Genomic DNA, 20924 nt, shown 5'->3' with positions numbered 1-20924 from the left:
TCTTCACAATTTAGATTATACTCAATTCAAATTCTTCCAAAGGGTTTCACTAAATATGCTTAGTCTTGAAACACAATATATATATTTTTCATTTAATAATTGTATCTTCCAGGTAACAGCCTGAAATCATTTTCAAGCACATTCATGTTACTAATTCAGTCTAGATTCCGAATATGCTCCTAACTAATAAGTAACATCTAATTTATGTAAACTGTGAATAACATAGTGCATATAAGTGGTTTATGCAAATGAGTCACCTCTACTCTATAAAAATGTTTTTATTTTAAAATTTAATTATTTTAAAATAAGATTAATGAAAACATCTTGTTTTATCAGAGTAAGGTTTTATGAGTTAAAGTTTTGGTAGGTTATGAAAGTTTTATGAAATACAATTAAGAAAAAAGGGGAGACCAACCATGAACTAATAGTTCCTAAATTTCAAGTCTGAGAAGAAATGTATCATGGATACATTAGGTATGAAACATTGAGCAATATTCTGTCATTAACATGTATAAAAATTTTCCTACCATCCTACATAGACTACAATGGACAAAATTGAGTTCCTTAATGACTCAAGTTCATTGCTGTTAACTATCAGTTGTTATGGCTATAATGCACTCTTAATTTTCCAAGGCCTGCCTAGGGAGGCGAGCAGGAAGCTGTTTACTATGATACTCAATAGCTTATACACCTCTTTAATCACCAGTCTATTTCTGGTCATCAGCAGCTCTGCCTTCAGCCACATTTAGGGGTCCTTCCCTAATCAGTTCCTTCTAATCTAAGTTGAGATGTGAAAGAAAAAGCCACACCAATACTAAGTGTCAATAATAGGTGTGTATATGGGCATGCTGTATTGTTGTTTACACGACTTTTTTTTTTTTTTTTAAGATTTGTTTTTATTTCTCTCCCCTTCTTCCCGCTCCCGCCCCCACTGTCTGTTCTCTGTGTCCATTCACTGTGTGTCCTTCTGTGTCCGCTTCTATTCTTGTCAGCGGCACCGGAAATTTGTGTCTCTATTTGTTGCGTCATCTTGCTGCGTCAGCTCTCTGTGTGTGCGGCCGCCACTCCTGGGCAGGCTGAACTTTCTTTCACGCTAAATGGCTCTCCTTTACGGGGCGCACTCCTTGCGCGTGGGGCTCCCCTGCATGGGGGATACCCCTGCGTGGCACGGCACTCCTTCCACGCATCAGCACTGCACATGGGCCAGCTCCACACAGGTCAAGGAGGCCCTGGGTTTGAACTGTGGACCTTCCATGTGGTAGGCGGATGCTCTATCCACTGAGCCAAGTCGCTTCCCTACATGACTTTTATGTCAACCTACAACTTCTCTAATTTAAAAAATATAAATGAGCCAACTTTCTTCAGGTACACTACCAAATTTCAATGAAAAAACACCTGCATTACGCTTCTAAATAAAAGTTGAATTTCTGTTTTAAAAAATAAACTAACAAAAAAACAAAACTTGTTAAATTTTATTTATATTAAGATGAAACTGAATAATCTATTGAAATGCATAATCTATTTAAGTTTCTTTTTAGCTTCACACATGATCCACACAGGTTTTTCTTTTTCAAAAGACTTATTTCTAGGTCTGTATTATTTCCTAGGAAGCTGGAAGTCTGACCAGATAAAATGGGACATTAGTGTCTACTATTAAAGATAGATTTACAGGTCTTTCTGAATTGAAACCACTCACTGACCTTCCTTTTCTTTCTTTTCCTGGTTTTCTTCAGCCGCCGTCTTGTCTGCTCTGAAGAAAATTCTTGCACTGCTCAGTGAGAAATAGAGCAATTCAAATTCCTAAGTAAATAAAAAAAGACTTGAAAAGGTGAAAGTATTTACAGCAAAGTATTAAAATATTTATATTTTAATGTCTATTTTTTATTATAAATATATTTATATTTTAATGTCTATTTTTCATGTTAAAAAACTCAAATAGAAATCATAAATACAGAAACTGAACTAAGTAGACACCTGTTTTCCAGATCTGAGTCAAATGTATTCTCAAAAATACTCTTTTCACTACTATTTATCTCACTTGCTAAAATGAGGATTACTATATGGGTTGTTTTTTAAATATCAAGAAGTAATGGATATCAAAAAATAAATCAGAGCATATTTGACTACCTGTAGAGAGACATCCAGTCGCTTCTGTGTGAGATTCATAGTTTGCAGGAGTTTTTCATCTTGACTAGTTGATTGTACATTTTGTTGCTTAGCAACCGCTCTTATCTCCTTCAGGTACTTCTCTCTAACCGACTGAAACCAGTGAAGTGAATCAAACTCCTGGTACTGATCCAAAAGCTTTAAAATGTAAGCCACACCTGCAGTCATTAACAAAACCACAGTTAAATTACATTAAGTTCAGAAGTTTTATTCTCTTCCTTCACCAATAACTTGTAGCACTAACTGATCATTAACCCTCTTTCAAGTTATACAAGTTCCTATTTGCACAGGCAAATAGTTAAGTTTATCAACATTGCTTAATTCCGCCTTATTTAAAAAAAAAAAAAAAGCCAAAGTATAAAGAACTAGCCCACCAAATCAACTAATCAATTAATAAGCCATCCAAGAAAAAAATAACAATAAAGTTGTCAAGAAAAATCACCTGGAAAAACTTCCAGAGCTAAATGGACATCAACTGAGAAAGCTGCAGGGAAACTAAACACAAGATGCTAAACCTGTAAAACTATGACAAAAAGCAAAAGCCAAATATTAGGTCAAACTTACATTGAGTGATTAGTAATACCAAGAGGGCACTGATAGTTATAAATGATGGAAAAACAAATACATATTGCCAAAGAGATGGCCCAGCAAAAAAATAAACAGTAAAAATACTTGTGAAAAACTAATCTATAATGAACACATAAAAAACCTGTTTTCTAGCAAATATTCCTAAGAATCCATTACAAAGTGAACATAAAATTAACGGGAAGACAATTTCATTAAGCTTACCCATGGCAAAACCATCATCAGTAAAAGCAGCTCCAATTTTATTTTTTTTATTCAATTTCTCCTTGCAACTAATGGAATGCTCTACAAAGTTGAGGGTCTAAAAAGATATAACATATAAGGAAAACATTGTGCTAAGAAAAACTTCAGAATTTAGATCCTAAAACAGACATTTCCAAAATTATAAATATAATCTTTTTTAGGTTCCTATCCTTTTGGTTTGAAACATTTGCCTCATGGAAACAGCTTCTTGGTTAAGGACACAAATCTGTGTCTCCTTAATGGTTCTTTTTCTTTCCAAATCCTTTAAAAATGGACACTCCCTCAATCATCACTTAACACTAGCACAGGGCCTTGTATAAGATTTGTTAAACAGATTATCCACACTTTAGGGATGAGGACACTGAGGTTTGGGAGATTTAGTAACCTAATTTACTAAAGTCACATACTAAGTGAAATTTGGAGACAGAAGTAGTCCTGATTTACTTCAAAGCACACATATTCTAAAGCAGGGCACTTCTTTTCACTCAGCCCACTCAATCTAAAATACTACTTCTTATGTTCATGGTTACAAAGGGTAAGTATCTTTTGCATAAAGGTTAAATTCCGCAGTTCAAAATTCATGACTCTTCCTAATATTCATTCACTATTTCCTTAAACAAACACTCTGCCACAAACTTATTTACACACTATGCCCATACTACAGTGTTCTTTTCATCCAAGTTTTGCCACTTAATAGCTGCATGACCTCAAATAGGTATTTAACCTTTTTAAGCCTCATTCTCATCTGTAAAGGTAGATAATAAGTGTACCCATTTCTCAGGGTTGTGAAAATTGAGATAATTTCCTTAAGAATTCAGCACACTACTTGGCCCAGTGCTGCCGTGCTCTCACTCACATAGCCCCCATTCCACCCTTTAAGGCCCAGGTATAGAAGCTGAGTGGCCAAATAGCAAAATAGCATTAAAGTGTACAAAACAGTACTTCTTTTGAAAATTCAAACTTCTCCCAAATACCTTATCTAATCATATCACTTATTTAACAAAGATTTACTGAAGCTTACAATATAGAAGCCATTATTATTAAGCACTTCAGATAAAAAATTGAAAAGAATAATACCAACAGAGTTCATACTCTAGAACAGCCCTGTCTGCTGCACAGAACTGTCTGCAATGATAGTCCAATCCTTAACCACAAGCCAGGTGGCCACGGAGCACCTGAAATGTGACTAGTGTTTCTGTGGAAGTGAATTTTTAATTTTACTAAATTTTAATTCATCTAAATTTAAGTAGCCACATGTGGTTACTCATGGACAGGGCAGCTCTAGATGGGTAGAGAGACCTGTTTAAAAAATAATTATGAAGCAGTGTGATAGTGCTATAATAACTTCTTGGAAACAAAATATCCAGTTTCACTTTTATTGCCTATAACACTCATTTGGCAATTAAATCACTTATTTGTGAAATCTTTATGAACTAATAAATCTTTTTTAAATACCTCTCTCATTTATGTTTGTCTTTTTCTGGACCTAGAATGTAAATTTAAGCACAAAAATGGTGTCCTATACTTCTTTATAGTGTTCTTAATCCATTTTGTTTTCTCCATCACTATCCGTATTCTGACAGCTGCCCTATAAAACTTCAGATTCTACTCTAAGCTCCATCAATTACTTCTAAATTAGAAGTATGCTGAGAGGTCACCCTAAATTAACTGCACTGTTATCAAGTACATCTATCTAGGTCAGATTCCACTCCAATCTGATATTTTCTTAAGATGAAAAATGATGCTTAGCAGATGAATAGACTTCTATACCACAGTTATGACATAATTGTGATAATTAACAATAAATAAATACAGAATACAGAAACAGCAAAAATTATAGAAACAGTAGAAAGGAAAAGCCGGTAAGGAAAAAAACTGTCTACGGACCATCCGCAACTTTCAATGGGTGATTATGGTTATAATTTGTAAGACATGTGTTAATAACAATTCAGGCTGTAATATGAAAGTTACTCTTTTTTTAGAAATTGTAAGTTTTACAGAAAACGAAGAAATTATGGCATTCCCATGTAACACCCCGCTGCACACACACACACGCAAACACAGTTTTCACTATTACCAACACTGCATTAATGTGGTACTTTTGATACATCTAACAAAAATTACTGTAATTAAACTATTAAGTGTAGTTCATAGTTTACATTAGGGTTCAATATTTTTGTTGTACAGCTCTATGGTTTTTTAAAATGCTTATTCTGGTAACATATACATCACCTACCAACTAAAATCTCCCATTGTGGTCACTTTCAAATACATAATTCACTGGCATTAATGACATTCACAGTGTTGTGCTATCATCACCACTATCCCTTACCAAAACTTTACTACCCCAAACAGAAACTGTATCAACGTAGGACACCTTCATTGGGGTAGGAAACCTCTAACTACGGATTTGCAAAATGTTCTTGATAAAAAGTTAGATGTAATCAAAAGCCACATCTGCTTGGTGGTATATTTAGGTTTTAGAGATATTCATTTATACATTTTTTAAAATTTATTGTAGAAACACTTAGAAAAAAAAAAATTCTTATTGTTATAAGGTGTATTTCTGCCAAAAGATCATAAGGTATACATGTATTTAAACCACACTAGGATTTCTCTGGAAGTTAACAAATAAGAATCCATCTTAAATATAAATAACTTATTCAGCATGGCTAATGAGTAAAAATTCTAGTCCACATTGACTGAGATCAGATTTAGTTTTATCTACAAGAATAAAGTCTGTAGGCATTTCATGCTGCAAATAAACTGCATTTATTTATTTATTTTTATTTTTAAGGTACTGGAAATATACTCACCAAAGGGGGAACAATGATATAGAAATTTCGGAGATGTATATTCTTTGGCCTCCGAAATTCTGGTGCAAAAACATCCACAAGCATTTTGAAATATTCTGTGCCTTCGGCAGAATTTCGCGTGTGATCACTAAGGACTGAATCCAAATGCCTAAAACGCAAACAAGAATTTACTTGGTTCCTTTCTCAAAAAAAGGTGTAGCTTTTTCATCAGGTTAGATGAGAGCACTCAAAAGCAATAAACATTATAAGACATTTATTTCCTTAGAATTCAGAATGAACTCATTTTCTTAAGGGTAGAAATTAAACAATACTGCTTCATTAATTTAGTCCCTAAAATAGAATATATAAGCATCTTAGAATTTGTAAAGGAATTCTATGTTTTTTCTTGACACATTGAACGCTGGAGAATCCCATTTCATTGTTAACAAATTCCTCTTCATTAATGCTGCTTCTATACCTTCATGCCTCAAACTGAATCCTAGCTCTTATAAGAACTTAGCTTTCCTTTTTGCCTTCTGAAACATTAGCTACTTTTCTTCCTACATCCCTCATGTTCAGCTACTGCCACTAACAAATTATTATTCCTCCACCACTGGAAGGCAAAAATCTCTCCTTTGATGCTCACATGATCCAACCATACTAGCTAACTCCTCCCTCAGCAGGCATCTACTAACCTCTTTAACCGCTACCCTCCATTTATCTAGGACTTTGAAAACTGCTGTAGTTGTCCTCTCTTAGTCTGGAGGACTTGACTATCTATTTGGGTAAACATTAATCATTATCATAAGCTCAAAATTCTTGATTTCACCTGTAGTTACTTTTATTTTAACTTCATTTTAGCTATCCACTCCTTTGGACAAATCTGGGCCATATCACCACCAGAGAGTTTTACCCTAGGAGTCTTAAAAGACAAAACTCCACTTTCTGACTTCATCTTGTTTAAGTTTTCACTCTTACTACCATTTCATCAAATTTTTGAATTTTTTTCTGTATCCCTAATACCATGGCTCCATGGTTACAGCTTCTTCCCATCGCAGGTGTAGATTAGCATAAAGTTCATCTCTCTCCCTAGGGCTTTTTTCTTTCTGGGCTTTCTCAGCTAATACCATCATAAGTACTCCAAATAATTATTATTAAATGAATGAATGAAGTTAAATGGCAGGCTATCCAAACTGCCTTCAATCTAAAAACACACAGTAGTTACCAAATACTTGACACAACCCTGAGTTTAATTCCATATCTCTAAAATAATCTATTGCTGTAACCTGAGAGTTGCTCATTTTCATTCTCTAAAGCAGGGCATCTGTACCCAATCCATATGAGATAAACAGAAATTGAGCATATGCTTAGAAACTTTTTAGAAATTTAACAAAGAAATTTTAATTTCTGATGAATCTAATAAAAACATTGAGATTGCATTTTATAAATCTTTGAATTTTTTCATCTAATTTTTCTAATAATTCATTTTTACTGATTTCATAAAAATAAAATACAAATTAAAAATGTATGGGACTATGGCCAGTCAGAAACTTAAAACAATGATTGCTTATCACATGTGATTTGAGAAAATACTGCTAGAGAGTAATCATTAACCCACTTAGGCACAGATTTCTTTGAAAATTGGATTAAAGCTATGAAATCTCTGCATACAATACACACAAAAGAAATTTTGCATCTAATTCATTTTATTGTATTGGAAATTTGACAATATAAAACAGGCTATAAAAGAACTGTCTTGGTCTTATTTTTTTCTATTATTTTAAAAAGAAAATAAATCTAAATTATACAAATAAATCAAGAAGTAAATTTTAATTCTCCTCAAAAGTACATTTTATTAAATAGACTGTTTTTGCTTGAATTGAATGTGAAGTTAATATTTTTCAGTGACCTCTGATATGGCAACACATCAACTATTATATCTACTTTCTACTTCTGATTTCAATGGTAGCAATGCTGAAAACTCTCACTCATTATGGAATATAAAACTGTGGCAGTTTGGTATTATTTATGAATTCAAAAAAGGAGATATTGATTATATTTGTAAACTGGTCTGTTCCCTTGGGTATGATACCCTTTGACTGATTTAGATTCAGCAAAGATGACTTTAATTAAATTATGTTAAGATAGGGCATGCAGGGTTGAGTCCCTGTCCCCACTTGGAAGGCTATATAAACAGATGCTCAATCAAAAACAGGAAAGTACATACACCGAGAAGAAGAACACAGAGAGTTTAGTTTTGGATCCTAAAGCCCAGGGGAGAAAGCTGAGCCATTTAGCATGATGATTTGCAACTGAAGAGCCCTGACAGCTGAGAAAGCCCAGAAAGAAAAAAGTCCTGGGGAGAGAGATGAGTCTTATGCTAATCTACAACTGAGATTGGAAGAAACTGTGACCATGGAGCCTTAGGAGAAAGAGGAAGGCTGAAACCTGGCAGAGACCAGCAGCCATCTTGCTCCAACACATGGCAACAGACTTTGGTGAGGGAAGTAACTTATTCATTATAACCTGTGACTAAAAGCTTCTATCCCAAATAATGACCTTCATAAAAGCCAACAGATTTCTGGTATTTTGCATCAGCACCCCCTTGGCTGACTAATACAAGTACCAAACAAAATCAGAGATTTCATTACCTCTTTATTTCCAAGACTCAACAGTATTTCCAGGTATTTCCAAATGTGATGGAGCTTATCCTCATTAAAAAAACATGCATACACATTTTCTAATATATCTTCTTTTCCCCCTTCCAATTTTTTATTTTAATAAATTTCAAACTGATTAAAAAGTTAAATATAGTATAATGAACACCTATATATCATTCACCTAGATTCAGCACTTGTTAACAATGTAGGTAAGTGAATGTGACTCAACTGAGAAAGTGTCCGCCTACCATGTAGGAGGTCCAGGGTTCGGTACCCAGGGCCTCTTGGCCCATGTGGTGAGCGGGCACAAATACAGTGCTGCCACGTGCAAGGAGTGCCATGCCTCACAGGGGTGTCTCCCACATAGGGGAGCCCCATGTGCAAGGAGAGTTGCCCCACGCAAAAAAAACTGCAGTCTGCCCTGGAGTGGCACCGTACACACAGAGCGGACGCAGCCAGATGATGCAACAAAAGAGACACAGATTCCCGGTGCCGCTGACAAGAATGCAAGCGGACACAGAAGAATACACAGTGAATGAACACAGAGAGCAGACAATGGGGGGGAAGGGGAGTGAAATAAAAATAAATCTTTAAAAAAACAATGTATGAGAGTTCTGAAAACTGTATTTTTTCTGAAAACTGCAGACCTTATGTCACTTCACCCACAAGTATTTTACCATGAATATACCAAGAACTAAGACATTATCTTACAAAGCCATGATACATTATCATACCCAAGAATAAATTATCTAATATATAATTCATATTCAAATCTCCCCAATTATGCCCCAAATGTCCTTTATAGTTATTTTTTCCCAATCTAGAATACAATTAAGGATCCCCATTACATGTGGTTGTTGAGTCTCTTTAATCCCTTTAATCTAGAACAGTCTCTTGCCTTTTTTCTCTTTCATGACATCTGACATTTTATAAGAGTCTAGGCTAAGTATGCTGTAGAATGTCCCTCATTCTGAATTTCTCAGATTGTTTCCTCACATTTAAATTCAGAGAAAACTTTTCTGGCAAGAATTCAACATAGGAACTTGCTATTACATTGTATCAGGAGGCCACAACATGTCAGGTAGTTCCATTTTTGGTAATGCTAAGATTCATCACTTTTTTACAGGGGTATACATCAATCTCTCCATTGTAAAGATATTTTTTTTCTCTTTGTGATTTTAAGCAATTTATGGATGATTTTTTTTTTTTTTTTGAGACTGAATGTTCTCCAAAAACTTTTTACCCAATGCTTCAGAATCCATTGGTGGTTCTTAACATAACTTCCAAGTATTATAATGGGGGCTGTAAAATGCTGAGTTTTCCCCCTTAATTTTCTCATCCCTTCTACATTTATGAGCTGGCATTCTTCTGTAAAAGGAACTTTACCTCTTCATTCCCCAAACCTTTCTTATCAATGTAACTCATGAATTTCATTCTTTTAATTTCATTTTTTATTTAATGTATTAATCTATTTCCACCATTATTCTTTTTCATTATTCAAATTATCTTCGCTCTATCTGGAGTTACCTTTTCATGCCTTACTCAATAAACTGTTAAAATCAGTAGTAAGAAAAGCTACAGTTTTCCAAATTCTTATCAATTCTGCATATCTCTTTCGAGCTTCAGGTTATGCTAAAAATCACTACTGACTCAAACCTGTAGCTGTGCACTGTTCCATACAACAGCCATGAGTTATTTAAAACAAGATAAACAAAATTAAAAATTCAATTCCTCAGTCCCACTGGCCGTATTTCAAGTTCGATAGCCACATGTGGCAGTCACTAATGTACAAGACAGGACTGCTCTAGAATAAATGGAAGGAGGGACTGGATTCACAACTGCATTGGCAAATACAAAATTAATGTAAATAATATATTTATTTTTAAATTCTCTAGCAGCCACATTAAAAAAATAAAAAGAAACAGGTGAAATTAATTTTATCAATGAACTATGTGGCATTCTTTTTTGTACTAAGTGCTCAAAATTAATTGTATGCCCATCAGCACATCTCAATTTAGACTAACCACACTTCAAGTGCTCAAAAGTCACATGTGGCTAGTAACTATCATATTAACAGCATGTTCTAAAAGATCCCTTTCTAATGAAGTTGGAAAGAACTTAGTATACCATATTCTTAAAAAAAAATAACATTTCATATATGAGACCATCATTTGTATAATAAAAACCCTGAAGTGTTTTATACATCACCCTTGAGTATCTCTTTAATATTTTAAATAATTTAAGCATATCCTTTTTAAATCTCCACATTTAGAGTGCTTCAAAATTAGATTACCTTGCTGCTTTTAATGTTTCTTCTGGAAGACCTTCTTCTTTTACTAATTCTTCAAAATTTACAATATCTTCAAGATCAGGAACAAATCTATATAAGAATTCAAGAAGCAATGTATTAGGGCAAGTAAAACATATGCAATTGACACAGATATGAATGGGGTAATATGGGGCTCTAAATTTTCAACTATATATTTGGAAAGAAATTTGCACTTCAGTTGTATCATTAATTCACCACTTCAATTACAAAACTGAATTTTAGATATGCATAACTAAATTTTAATCCTCAAAACCAAGTAATCTTTAGAACCATTCACAAACTGTTTTGATAAATTAACTATAACCTTGATAAATAAATATTTTCAAAGATAAGATCTGCTACTGTCTTAAGATTTTAACTAGTAGAATTAATGGCTTTCTCTTCTCTACAATACTACTTCCAGTAAAGAATAGATTTGAATAAGATACATTTTTAAATGGCATAAACAAGGCAAAGGTGTTTGCATCCATACCTAATGGCATTGCTGCTACAATGAAGGCCACCAGATCTTATCATTCGTACATAGCCCATAGCATTACCTTGAAAACCACACAAAAAAAATCAGATATTTCTATATACACAGTTAAACTCTATTAATCAGGAACAGAATTACATACAGCAGTCAATTAAGTACCAAAAGATTCTCCTGTATTTTACTTCAGGTCTTGTTCCAGAAAAAGCAAAACTGTTAATATATTTCTGCACTTAAAATATATGTCTATTAAATTTATAATAAATATTTAAAAATAAATTTAACTTTCACATTTGATAAACCAAAAATTTTAAATTGAATACATAAAAATATCAAATATTTAAAAATAACCATATCAATAATTTCTTCATTCTCACAAGGAGAGCCTCTCTCTCACACACATGTATGCACATAAGTGCGCAGGAATACAAACACACAGAGATGCACACAAACACAAAGCTGGACATGATATCAAGAAATATTTATTAGATACCTTCACAAATTTATACCTCTACCTGGACCTCTCCTCTAAATGTTATAATTTTTATCCAACGCCTATTTCTTCATGTCTAAGAAGAGTTTTAAATACATCCTAGCCAAACTCAAGGCCTGGTCCCCCAAATATATTGCCTATCTCAGAAAGTGGCAATTCCATTCTTGCAGTTGCTCAAGACAAATGCCTTGGAGACATCCCTGACTCCTTTCTTTCTCTTACACATTATATCTAATTGGTGGGCAAATTATGTTGGCTCTTCCTTCAAAATACAGTCAAAATCCAATCACTTACTATCACCTTTCCAGCTATTACCCTCTCCAAACCAGTGCATCTCCTATTTAGACCACTGCAATATGCAATGGCCTCCAGGTTTTCCTATTCCACCATTAGCATCCTGTCCCACTCCCCAATCTTATATCTACAGAGCAGCTAGTGACTCTTTTAAAACTAAGTCTGAGCATGTCACTCCTTTTTTGAAAATTCTACAATGGCTTTCCATCACAGAATAAAATCCAGACTCCTTACATGGTCAGCACAGCCCTTCATAATCCTGCACTCTGCTGCTCTTCTGACAACATACCCCACCACTCAGGTCTTCATTAACTCCATTCCAGCCCCTAACTGTTCCTCAAAAACTGCTAAGCAGACTCAGAGGTTTTGTATGGTATGCACTTCCCCTAAATATGGCACATGACTTCTTCCCTCCCGTTATTTAGGTCCCTGCTTACATATCACCATCTCAGAGTTTTCCCTGCACATTGTCAAATAAATAGCACTGCCTATCCCCATTATATCTCCTTGCTCTGCTTTTATTTCTTCATAGCACTTACACTAACCCAAAAATATAATTCTGTTTGCATCTTTTCCAACTAGAATGAAAGGTCCATGAATCCTAGCATAAAGGGTCTCAACTCCTGCACATTAAGCAAAATTGTGTGTGTATATGGGACACAGTTCTGCTCAATCAATTTTTATCAAATTCTCAAACAGGGCTAAGAACGTATTGCTCCAGAAGTTTGCCATCTTTTATGACACCAAATGTCTTCTTAAAGAAAATTATAGTTGTCTGGCAATACCTCATACTACATAGCTTAAAATAAATATTTACAAAAGTAAAATTCCCTAAGTTCTTGTATTAAATATAACAGAAATTCCTAATAAGCAAACCAATTCATTTATAAAATTTAAGTTAGCATTCAGTGATTTTGCTCCAGAACTAAATGCTTGTAACATCTTTCTCACTAATAAATTTCAAGCCTCTTGAGAGTAAAGGCTGTGTATTTCTCATCTTTTGTATCCCCATCACCTAGTAGTGTATCTGGCATATAATACAGTCTTAACAAAAGTTTGACAAATGAACAAGCAAATTTCAGGAGGCATAATTTTACCAAAATATAGTCAATAAAGAATTTACTAACTTTTCAGGGTTTACCAATGTAAAGAATATAAAATAAAACAACTTTAGGCTTAAAGCTGAAAAACCCTGGTTTGTATTACAGCAACACCATTTATATATTTCTCTTTCTCTTTTTTCATCTTTAAGGTAGTAATTACACATCTATCTCACAGGGTTATTGGGAGGACATTAACAGATAATTTAGATGAAAAATTTAAAAATATAAGAGTTTGTATCTATGATTATTGATAAATGTAGTTCTTTTAAATATAATGTACTATATTTCAGAAGACAAGCTCAAGAAATTACAGGCATAGCAGAAGGACAACTCAAGAATTTATAGGCATAAATATGAAATTATATGATATAAAAATTATAACAGTATATCTCATCTATAAATTTATAAGTGACTTATTAGCTTAAATTATTAGCTTTTCATGTAAATCTTTTATACCTTCCCATTTAGACTGTAACCTGGGGGAACCTCTTTTAGAAGTCCCAAACACAGTAGGTACACAGTTGTCTTATTTGGGTCTTACCAATCGACTATTAATTATGAATATGATCTCTGAGATGAATTACTTATTAAATATATTTTTCATTCCATTGAAGACGTTTTCTTTAATTTATATTTGTCTGCAGTCTATCATTTATTTCTGAAACAATATAATCATACCTGAAAATGTTTTGGTAATAAAAGAATAGAAAATTACCCTAATGGAATAAAGTTGAACTCAAGTATTCATATAATAAGCTGTGTATTAGTATGAGATATGAAATACAAGGGATAGATTCTTAGGATATATACTTTACGTCCCAATACTTTTTTAATAACTTACCAATTTGGCTGATGAGTTGCCTGAACTGATCAAGGTAGCTCTGTCCCTCTGGTGTTATTCCAAGTTTTCGGATGCCCCGATTGAATTTTTCTGCTCTTTCAAAAGGATACTACAAAGATAATTTTAAGACTACCTTTATTAAATACCCCAAAAGCATAAATGCCTACCATCTCAACCACATCAACACCATTTTTCTAATTTTGTATTTCCATTATGCTTTTAAAAAAAAAAGCAGTCAGGTCTAATGACAAAATATTTATAGAGTGAAAAGCACCAGTGCTCAAAGTCGATATAAACAAAAAATTTTTCTGGCATTAGCTAAGTAGAATAATAACATCATCAAACTTAATTTCCTCACCATCATTAATAGCACTCAAATCATCTAGAGAAGAAATCAATTCCTCCTATACACATTTGTTAATTAACACATTGATTGGGATAAAATTTCTAGTTGCCATCACCAGTAAAAAAGACTTTTACATCTTTGTGGATTAAGATTTAGGAAAGTACTCATTTGATAGTAATAAAAAAAGCAAGAAATTCTTACACAACAGAATGATTATATCACTGAATACTAGTAATTTCTGTTCCAATAAAAATGAGTTAATATAATACTCCATTGATAACTGTAATTTAATTTTATTAGATCATTTTACTAGAAAGTAATATTTTGCTGTTCTAACATTTAAGAGAACTACCAAGTATTACATAAGCGGAATGGAACTAAGTGAACCTTAAAAAGGGTAATTAAAATAGCTCTGGAGATAGCATATCAATAGGAGACCCATTTAAAGTGTCAGAATTGTAAATACTCATAGTCATTGTCCTGGAAATTCCTCTTCAAGGGATTTTTCTTTCAAAAATAATCTCAAAGCACACAGAAATAGATGTATAAGAATGTTACCTGCAACACTGAACAGTGAAAAATCAGAAAAACCTAAATATCCTTCAATCGGAAAAGATTAAATAAGCTATGTTATAGAACCATACTATCAGAACGAAGTAGATCTATATATACTGACATGTGAGGAGAACAGTATGTATACAATTATACCATTTTTGTTTTTAAAAAACCAGCATTATATGTTCATGTAAATATACATTTGTCAGGAAGATATCCGAAAGGCATCACACTATATGAACAACAGTTACCTCTAGAAAATGGAACTGAGAAATAAAGAAAAATGAGGGAGAACATTTACTATACCATTTAAATGTTTTAAAATGGACATGTATTACTTTAGTATTATTTTTAAATTTTAAAAAAAGCAACACCTGACTACACTAATCATTTAATTTTTCCTTAAACCTTAACCTACCACTGTATTAAGAATACTAAAAACTCAGTAGAGACCTAAATAATGAATTTTTGCATGAATATTTACTAACACTGAAGAGTTGAACCAACTACCTCAAACAGAATATAAAGAATACCTTATGATCATTTTGGTCCTTGATTTCCCTGAAAAATCGAATATCTTTAATCAATCTGGATTTGATATGTTCATCATACATAAATTGGCTAAATATATAGAACTTCTTTTTCAAAAACTGGTAGGTGAAATTAACCTATAAAATCAAAGTTCAAAAAATTGAAAAGAAAGTTAATATAAAAATAAATTTGAAATAGAATCAATATAACCTATACCACATTTGTCCAAATAATTAAAGTTATGTGTTACCATACAAATTTACAGAACTTTCTTTAAGCAACTCCTACACATTTTTACTAGGAAAAAAAAATTGAAAATGCTATCATACTAGGACAAAGCTATAGTAGGAAACACTAAACTTAAGACCCTGGTTTTTAAGCCATAAATCAGTCAGAAATTTCTATGTTCCTGAATTGACCAGATTACATATTGACATTTGTAGACTGACAGGAAAGTAAGAAACATGATGCTTTTTGAACTTTCCGAAGGGAAATAGTAAGCATTCTATTATTATCCATAAATATTTTTAATAATTTTATTGATATATATTAGTAAAGCATACAATCCATCCAGAGTGTACAATCATTGTATTTGGTATAATCACATAGTTGTGCATTCACCTGGTCAACCATTATAAGAGCATTTTCATTATTCCAAAAATAACTAATAATAATAATAATAATAATTAAACAAAAAAGGCTTTACCCCTTTATAATCATTACTCAATTTCTTTATTCTTCCCCTGTTGTACATAGCTAATATTCTGTTTCTGGTTTTCTTATTTGTTTCTATTTATATTTTGCATAGATGAGTCAAACAATAGGTAGTACCTTTTATCTAGTTTCTTTACTCAGTATATTTCCTTTTTTGTTTTACCCTTAATGGAAGATTATTAATATACTGTTGTACACTACTGTCCATATTTTGTTGTGGTTATATTTTTACCTGACATTAACATCTTGTAACATTTGCTCAGTTTCAGAGAAAAACAGTCTTATATATGCAATATTATCCATATTCATATTTCACATGAGGTTTTGCTATGCTATACAGTCCCATGCTACATTTTTTAGCTTTCCTTCTAGTAATATACAGGACCTCAGATTTTCTCTTTCAACCACTGTCAAAACCATATATTATTAGCACTGCTAGTTACAACACTATGATGTGCTTTCACCTTTTCTATTCATTTCCAAAGATTTATGAATAACTTTTATTAACTGTGCAGATTAACCCTCAGCTTTCCATTCTCTACCTTCATTATACTTTGTGATGATTTATATTCTAGTTATTAACTCCATGAGTTTACACTATACATTTAGTTCATAAAAGCACAATCATACAGTATTTTCTTTGTGCGTCTGGCTTGCTTCACTCAACATAATGTCTTCCAGGTTCATCCATGTTGTCATATGCTTCCAGATGTCATTTCTTCTTACATCTGCATGATATTCCATCATATATATACACCACAGTTTGTTTACCAATTCTTCAGTTGATGGGATACCTGGGCTGTTTCCTTCTTTTGGCAATTATGAATAATGATGCTATGAACATCAGGGTGCAGGTGTCTGTTCATGTCACTGCTCTCAGTTCTTTCTGAGCACATAACTATAGTGCTATTCCCAGGTCACATAGAAAATCTATATTCAACCTCTTTAGGAACTGCTAAACTTCCTCCACAGTGGCCAGACCACTGTACATTCCACCAACAATGAATAAGCATTCCTATCTTTCTACATCTCCAATCTTTATAGTTTTCTCTTTTTAACAGTTGCCATTCTGATAGGTGTGAAATGGTATCTTATTGTAGCTTTGATTTACCTTTCCCTAATCACTAGTGATGTTGAACATTTTATAAGCTTTTTTCATCATTTGTATTTCTTCTTTGGGCAAATGTCTATTCAAGTCTTTTGTCCATTTTTTAATCAGGTCATTTGTCTTTTTATTGTTGATTTGTAGCATCTCTTTAAATATGGATATTAAACCCTTATCAGACATAATTATCAAGTATTTTCTCCACTGAGAGTTGGCTGCCTTTTGACAAAGTTCTGTGAGGTGTAAAAGTGTTTAATTTTGAGGAGGTCCCATTTATCTATTTTTTCTTTTGTTTCTCATGCTTTGGGTGTAAAATCCAAGAAATCACCACTTACCCCAAGATCAGGAAGATGTTTTCCTATATTTCATGTAGTTTTATGGTCTGGCACTTATATTTTGATCTTTGATCCATTTTCAGTGGATTCTTGTAAAGGGAGTGAGATAGGAGTCCTCATTCATTCTTTTGGTTATGGATATCCAGTTCTCTCAACACCATCTGTTGAAATGTCTGTTTCCTCTCAGTAACAAGAAGTTGGTAGGTTTGTGAAAAACCAGTTGGTCGTGGAGGTGAGGTCTAATCCTAGACTCTGAGTTCTACTCCACTGATCAATGTGTCTATCTTTATGCCAATACCATGCTGTTTTGGGGTTCTTTTTTTTAAGATTTTTAATTTATTTCTCTCCCCTTCCCCCCAGTTGTCTGCTCTCTGTGTCCATTCGCTGTGTGTTCTTCTGTGTCTGCTTGTGTCAGCAGCACCCGGAATCTGTGTCTCATTTTTGTCAGGTCATCTTGCTGTGTCGCTCTCCGTGTGTGACGCCATTCCTAGGCAGGCTTCACTTTTTTCACGCTAGGCAGCTCTCCTTACAGGGTGCACTCCTTGCATATGGGGCTCCCCTACGCGGGGGACACCCCTGAGTGGCATGGCACTCCTTGCACTCATCAGCACTGTGCATGTGCCAGCTCACCACATGGGTCAGGAGGTCCTGGGTTTGAACCCTGGACCTCCCATGTGGTAGGCAGATGCCCTATCTGTTGGGCCAAATCCACTTCCCACCATGCTGTTTTAACCACTATACCTTTGTAATATATCCCAACATCAGACAGTAAGAGTCCTCCTACATCACTATTCATTTTTAGGATGTTTTTGGCTATTCAGGTGACTTGCCCTTCCAAATAAATTCGGAAAATACCTTTTCTATTTTTGTAAAGTAGGCTGCTCAAATTTTGATTGGTATTGCATTGAATCTGTCAATCAGTTGGGGGGAGGACTGACACTTCATATTTAGTCTTCCAATCCACAAACATGGAATGTCTTTCCATTTGTTTAGGTCTTCTTTGCTTTCATTTAGCAGTGTTTTGTAGTTTTCTGAATAAACGTCCTAAACTTCCTTGGTTAATTTGATTCTAAGTATCTGAATTCTTTTTGTAGCTATTTGTTAAGTTCAATTTTTTCCCCTGATTTCCTCCTCAGATTGTTCAATACTAGTGTACAGAAACATGACTGATTTTTTGCATATTGCTCTTGTATCCTGCCACTTTGCTGAGCTCATTTATTAGCTCAAGTAGCTTTGTTGTAGACATTTCAGAATTTTCTATATATAGGATTAAGTCATCTGCAAATAGTGAGTATCTGACTTCCTCTTTTCCTATGTGGATGTCTTTTATTTTACTTTGTCTAATTGCTCTAGCTAGAACTTCTAGGACAATGCTGATTAACAGTGGTGACAATGGGCATCCTTGCCTTGTTCCTTATCTAAGAGGGAAAGCTTTCAACCCATCAAGTATGATGTTGGCTGTGGATTTTTCCACATATGCCCTTTATCATACTGAGGATCTTTCCTTCTATTCCTAGCTTCCATAGTGTTTTTATCAAAAAAGGATGCTGGAGTTGTCAAATGACTTTTCTGCCTCAGTTGAGATGATCATGTGGCTTTTCCCCTTCTATTGTGTTAACGTGGTATATTACGTTAACTGATTTTCTTGTGTTAAACCACCCTACATACAAGGAATTAATTCCACATGACCATGCTGTTGTATTCTACTTGCAAGTTGTTGTTTGTTTGTTTGTTGTTGTTGCTGTTTGTTTTTGAGTCACTGGGGCAGGGGAATTGAACCCTGGACCTCACATGTAGGAAGCTAGAGCTCAACCACTGAGCCACATCGGCAACCCTGAGGTGATCCATCCCTTAGTTTGCTTGTTGTTTCTATTTTGATTTTGTTTTAGGAGGCACTGGGAACTGAACCTGGAACCTCCCATGTGGGAAGCAGGCACTCAACCTCCTGAGTCACAGCAACTCCCCTCAAGTATTTTTATTGAGAAGTTTTGATCTATATTCATTAGAGAGATTGGTAATTTTCTTTTCTTGCAATTTTTTAAATCTGGCTTTGGTATTAGGGTGATGTTGGCTTCTTAAATGTGTTGGGTAATTTTCCCTCCTCTTCAATTTTTTGGAAAAGTTTAAACAGGAATAGTGTTAATTCTTCTCTAAATGCTTGGTTGGAACTGACCTGTAAAGCCATCTGGTACTGACTTTTTTTTGTTAGTAGATTTTTGATGATTGATTCAATCTCTTTAAATGTGATTGGTCTGTTGAGTTTTTTATTTCTTGTAGATTCAATATAGGTTGTATGTGCATTTTTAGGAATTTGTCCTTTTCATCTAAGTTGTCTAATTTGTTGGCATACAGTTTTTCATAATATTCTCTTATGATCCTTTTTGTGTCTGTGGGGTCAGTTGTAATAATGCCTTTTCATTTCTGATTTTATTTATTTGCATCGTCTCTCTTTTTTTCTTTGTTAGTCTAGCTAGGGATTGTCAATTTTATTGATCTACTCAAAACACTGGCTTTTAATTTTGGTGATTTTTCTGTTTTTGTTGTTGTTGTTCTCAAATTCATTTATTTCTGCTCTAATCTTCATTATTTCTTTCCTTCTGCCTTCTTTGGGATTGGTTTGCTGTTTCTTTTCTAATTCCTCCAGGTGTTGAGTTAGGTCTTTGATTTTACCTCTTTTTTCTCTTTTAATATAAGTGGTTAGGGCTATAAATTTCCTCTCAGCCCTGCCTTTGCTGTATCCCATAAGTTTTGATTCCTCTTGCGATATATACTAATTTCTCTTACAATTTCTTCTTTGGCCCACTGATTGTTTAGGATTATGCTGTTCGGTCTGTGCACATCTTTTCCCTTCTTGCCTATTACTGATTACCAACTTCATTTCCATTATGATCTGAAAAGCTGCTTTGTATAATTTCAATTTTTTTGTATTTATTGAGACCTGCTTTGTGACCCAACAGGTGGTCTACCTGGAGAAAGATCCATGGCACTCGAGTAGAATGTATAACCTGCTGAGTTTGGATGCAGCATTTTGTTTATGTCTGTTAGGTCTAGCTCATTTATCATATTCTTCAGGTTCTCTGTTTCTTTGTTGATCTTCTGCCTGTTTGTTCTATCTAATGATATGAGTGGTGTGCTGAAGCCTCCAACTATTATTGTGGAGATGTCTATTTCTCCTTTCAGTTTTGCCAGAGTTTGCCACATGTATTTTGGGGCACTCTGCTTAGGTACATAGACATTTATGACTGTTACTTCTTCCTGTTGGGTTTTCTTTTATTAATATACAATGGCCTTCTGTATTTCTTCTTGTTTGCAGTTAGTCTGATTTGTCTGATGTTAATACAGCTACCCCTGCTCTTT

At 33.9% G+C, this 20924-nt stretch overlaps 1 protein-coding gene across 4 annotated transcripts in view; it reads right to left on the bottom strand.

The window, feature by feature from the left end:
* The window catches only part of WASHC4 (WASH complex subunit 4), a 121837-nt gene that overhangs the window by 32656 nt on the left and 68257 nt on the right, over positions 1-20924 (bottom strand). For all 4 annotated transcript variants that reach the window (XR_187743.5, XM_004446776.5, XM_004446777.5 and 1 more), the window contains exons 25-32: positions 15416-15550; positions 13982-14090; positions 11251-11317; positions 10743-10829; positions 5811-5958; positions 2956-3052; positions 2128-2324; positions 1701-1800 (exon numbers count right to left, since the gene is read on the bottom strand). Coding sequence is in view for 3 of the 4 variants with exons in the window: in XM_004446776.5 (XP_004446833.1) it covers positions 1701-1800; positions 2128-2324; positions 2956-3052; positions 5811-5958; positions 10743-10829; positions 11251-11317; positions 13982-14090; positions 15416-15550 (940 nt within the window). In the remaining variant the exon portion in view is untranslated. The remainder of the gene's footprint in view (positions 1-1700; positions 1801-2127; positions 2325-2955; positions 3053-5810; positions 5959-10742; positions 10830-11250; positions 11318-13981; positions 14091-15415; positions 15551-20924) is intronic.

This window comes from Dasypus novemcinctus, chromosome 12 (genome assembly GCF_030445035.2).
Source record: "Dasypus novemcinctus isolate mDasNov1 chromosome 12, mDasNov1.1.hap2, whole genome shotgun sequence".
Taxonomy (NCBI): Eukaryota; Metazoa; Chordata; class Mammalia; order Cingulata; family Dasypodidae; genus Dasypus; species Dasypus novemcinctus.
Note: the sequence above shows the minus strand (reverse complement) of the source record. Positions and strands in the feature narration are given on the sequence as shown.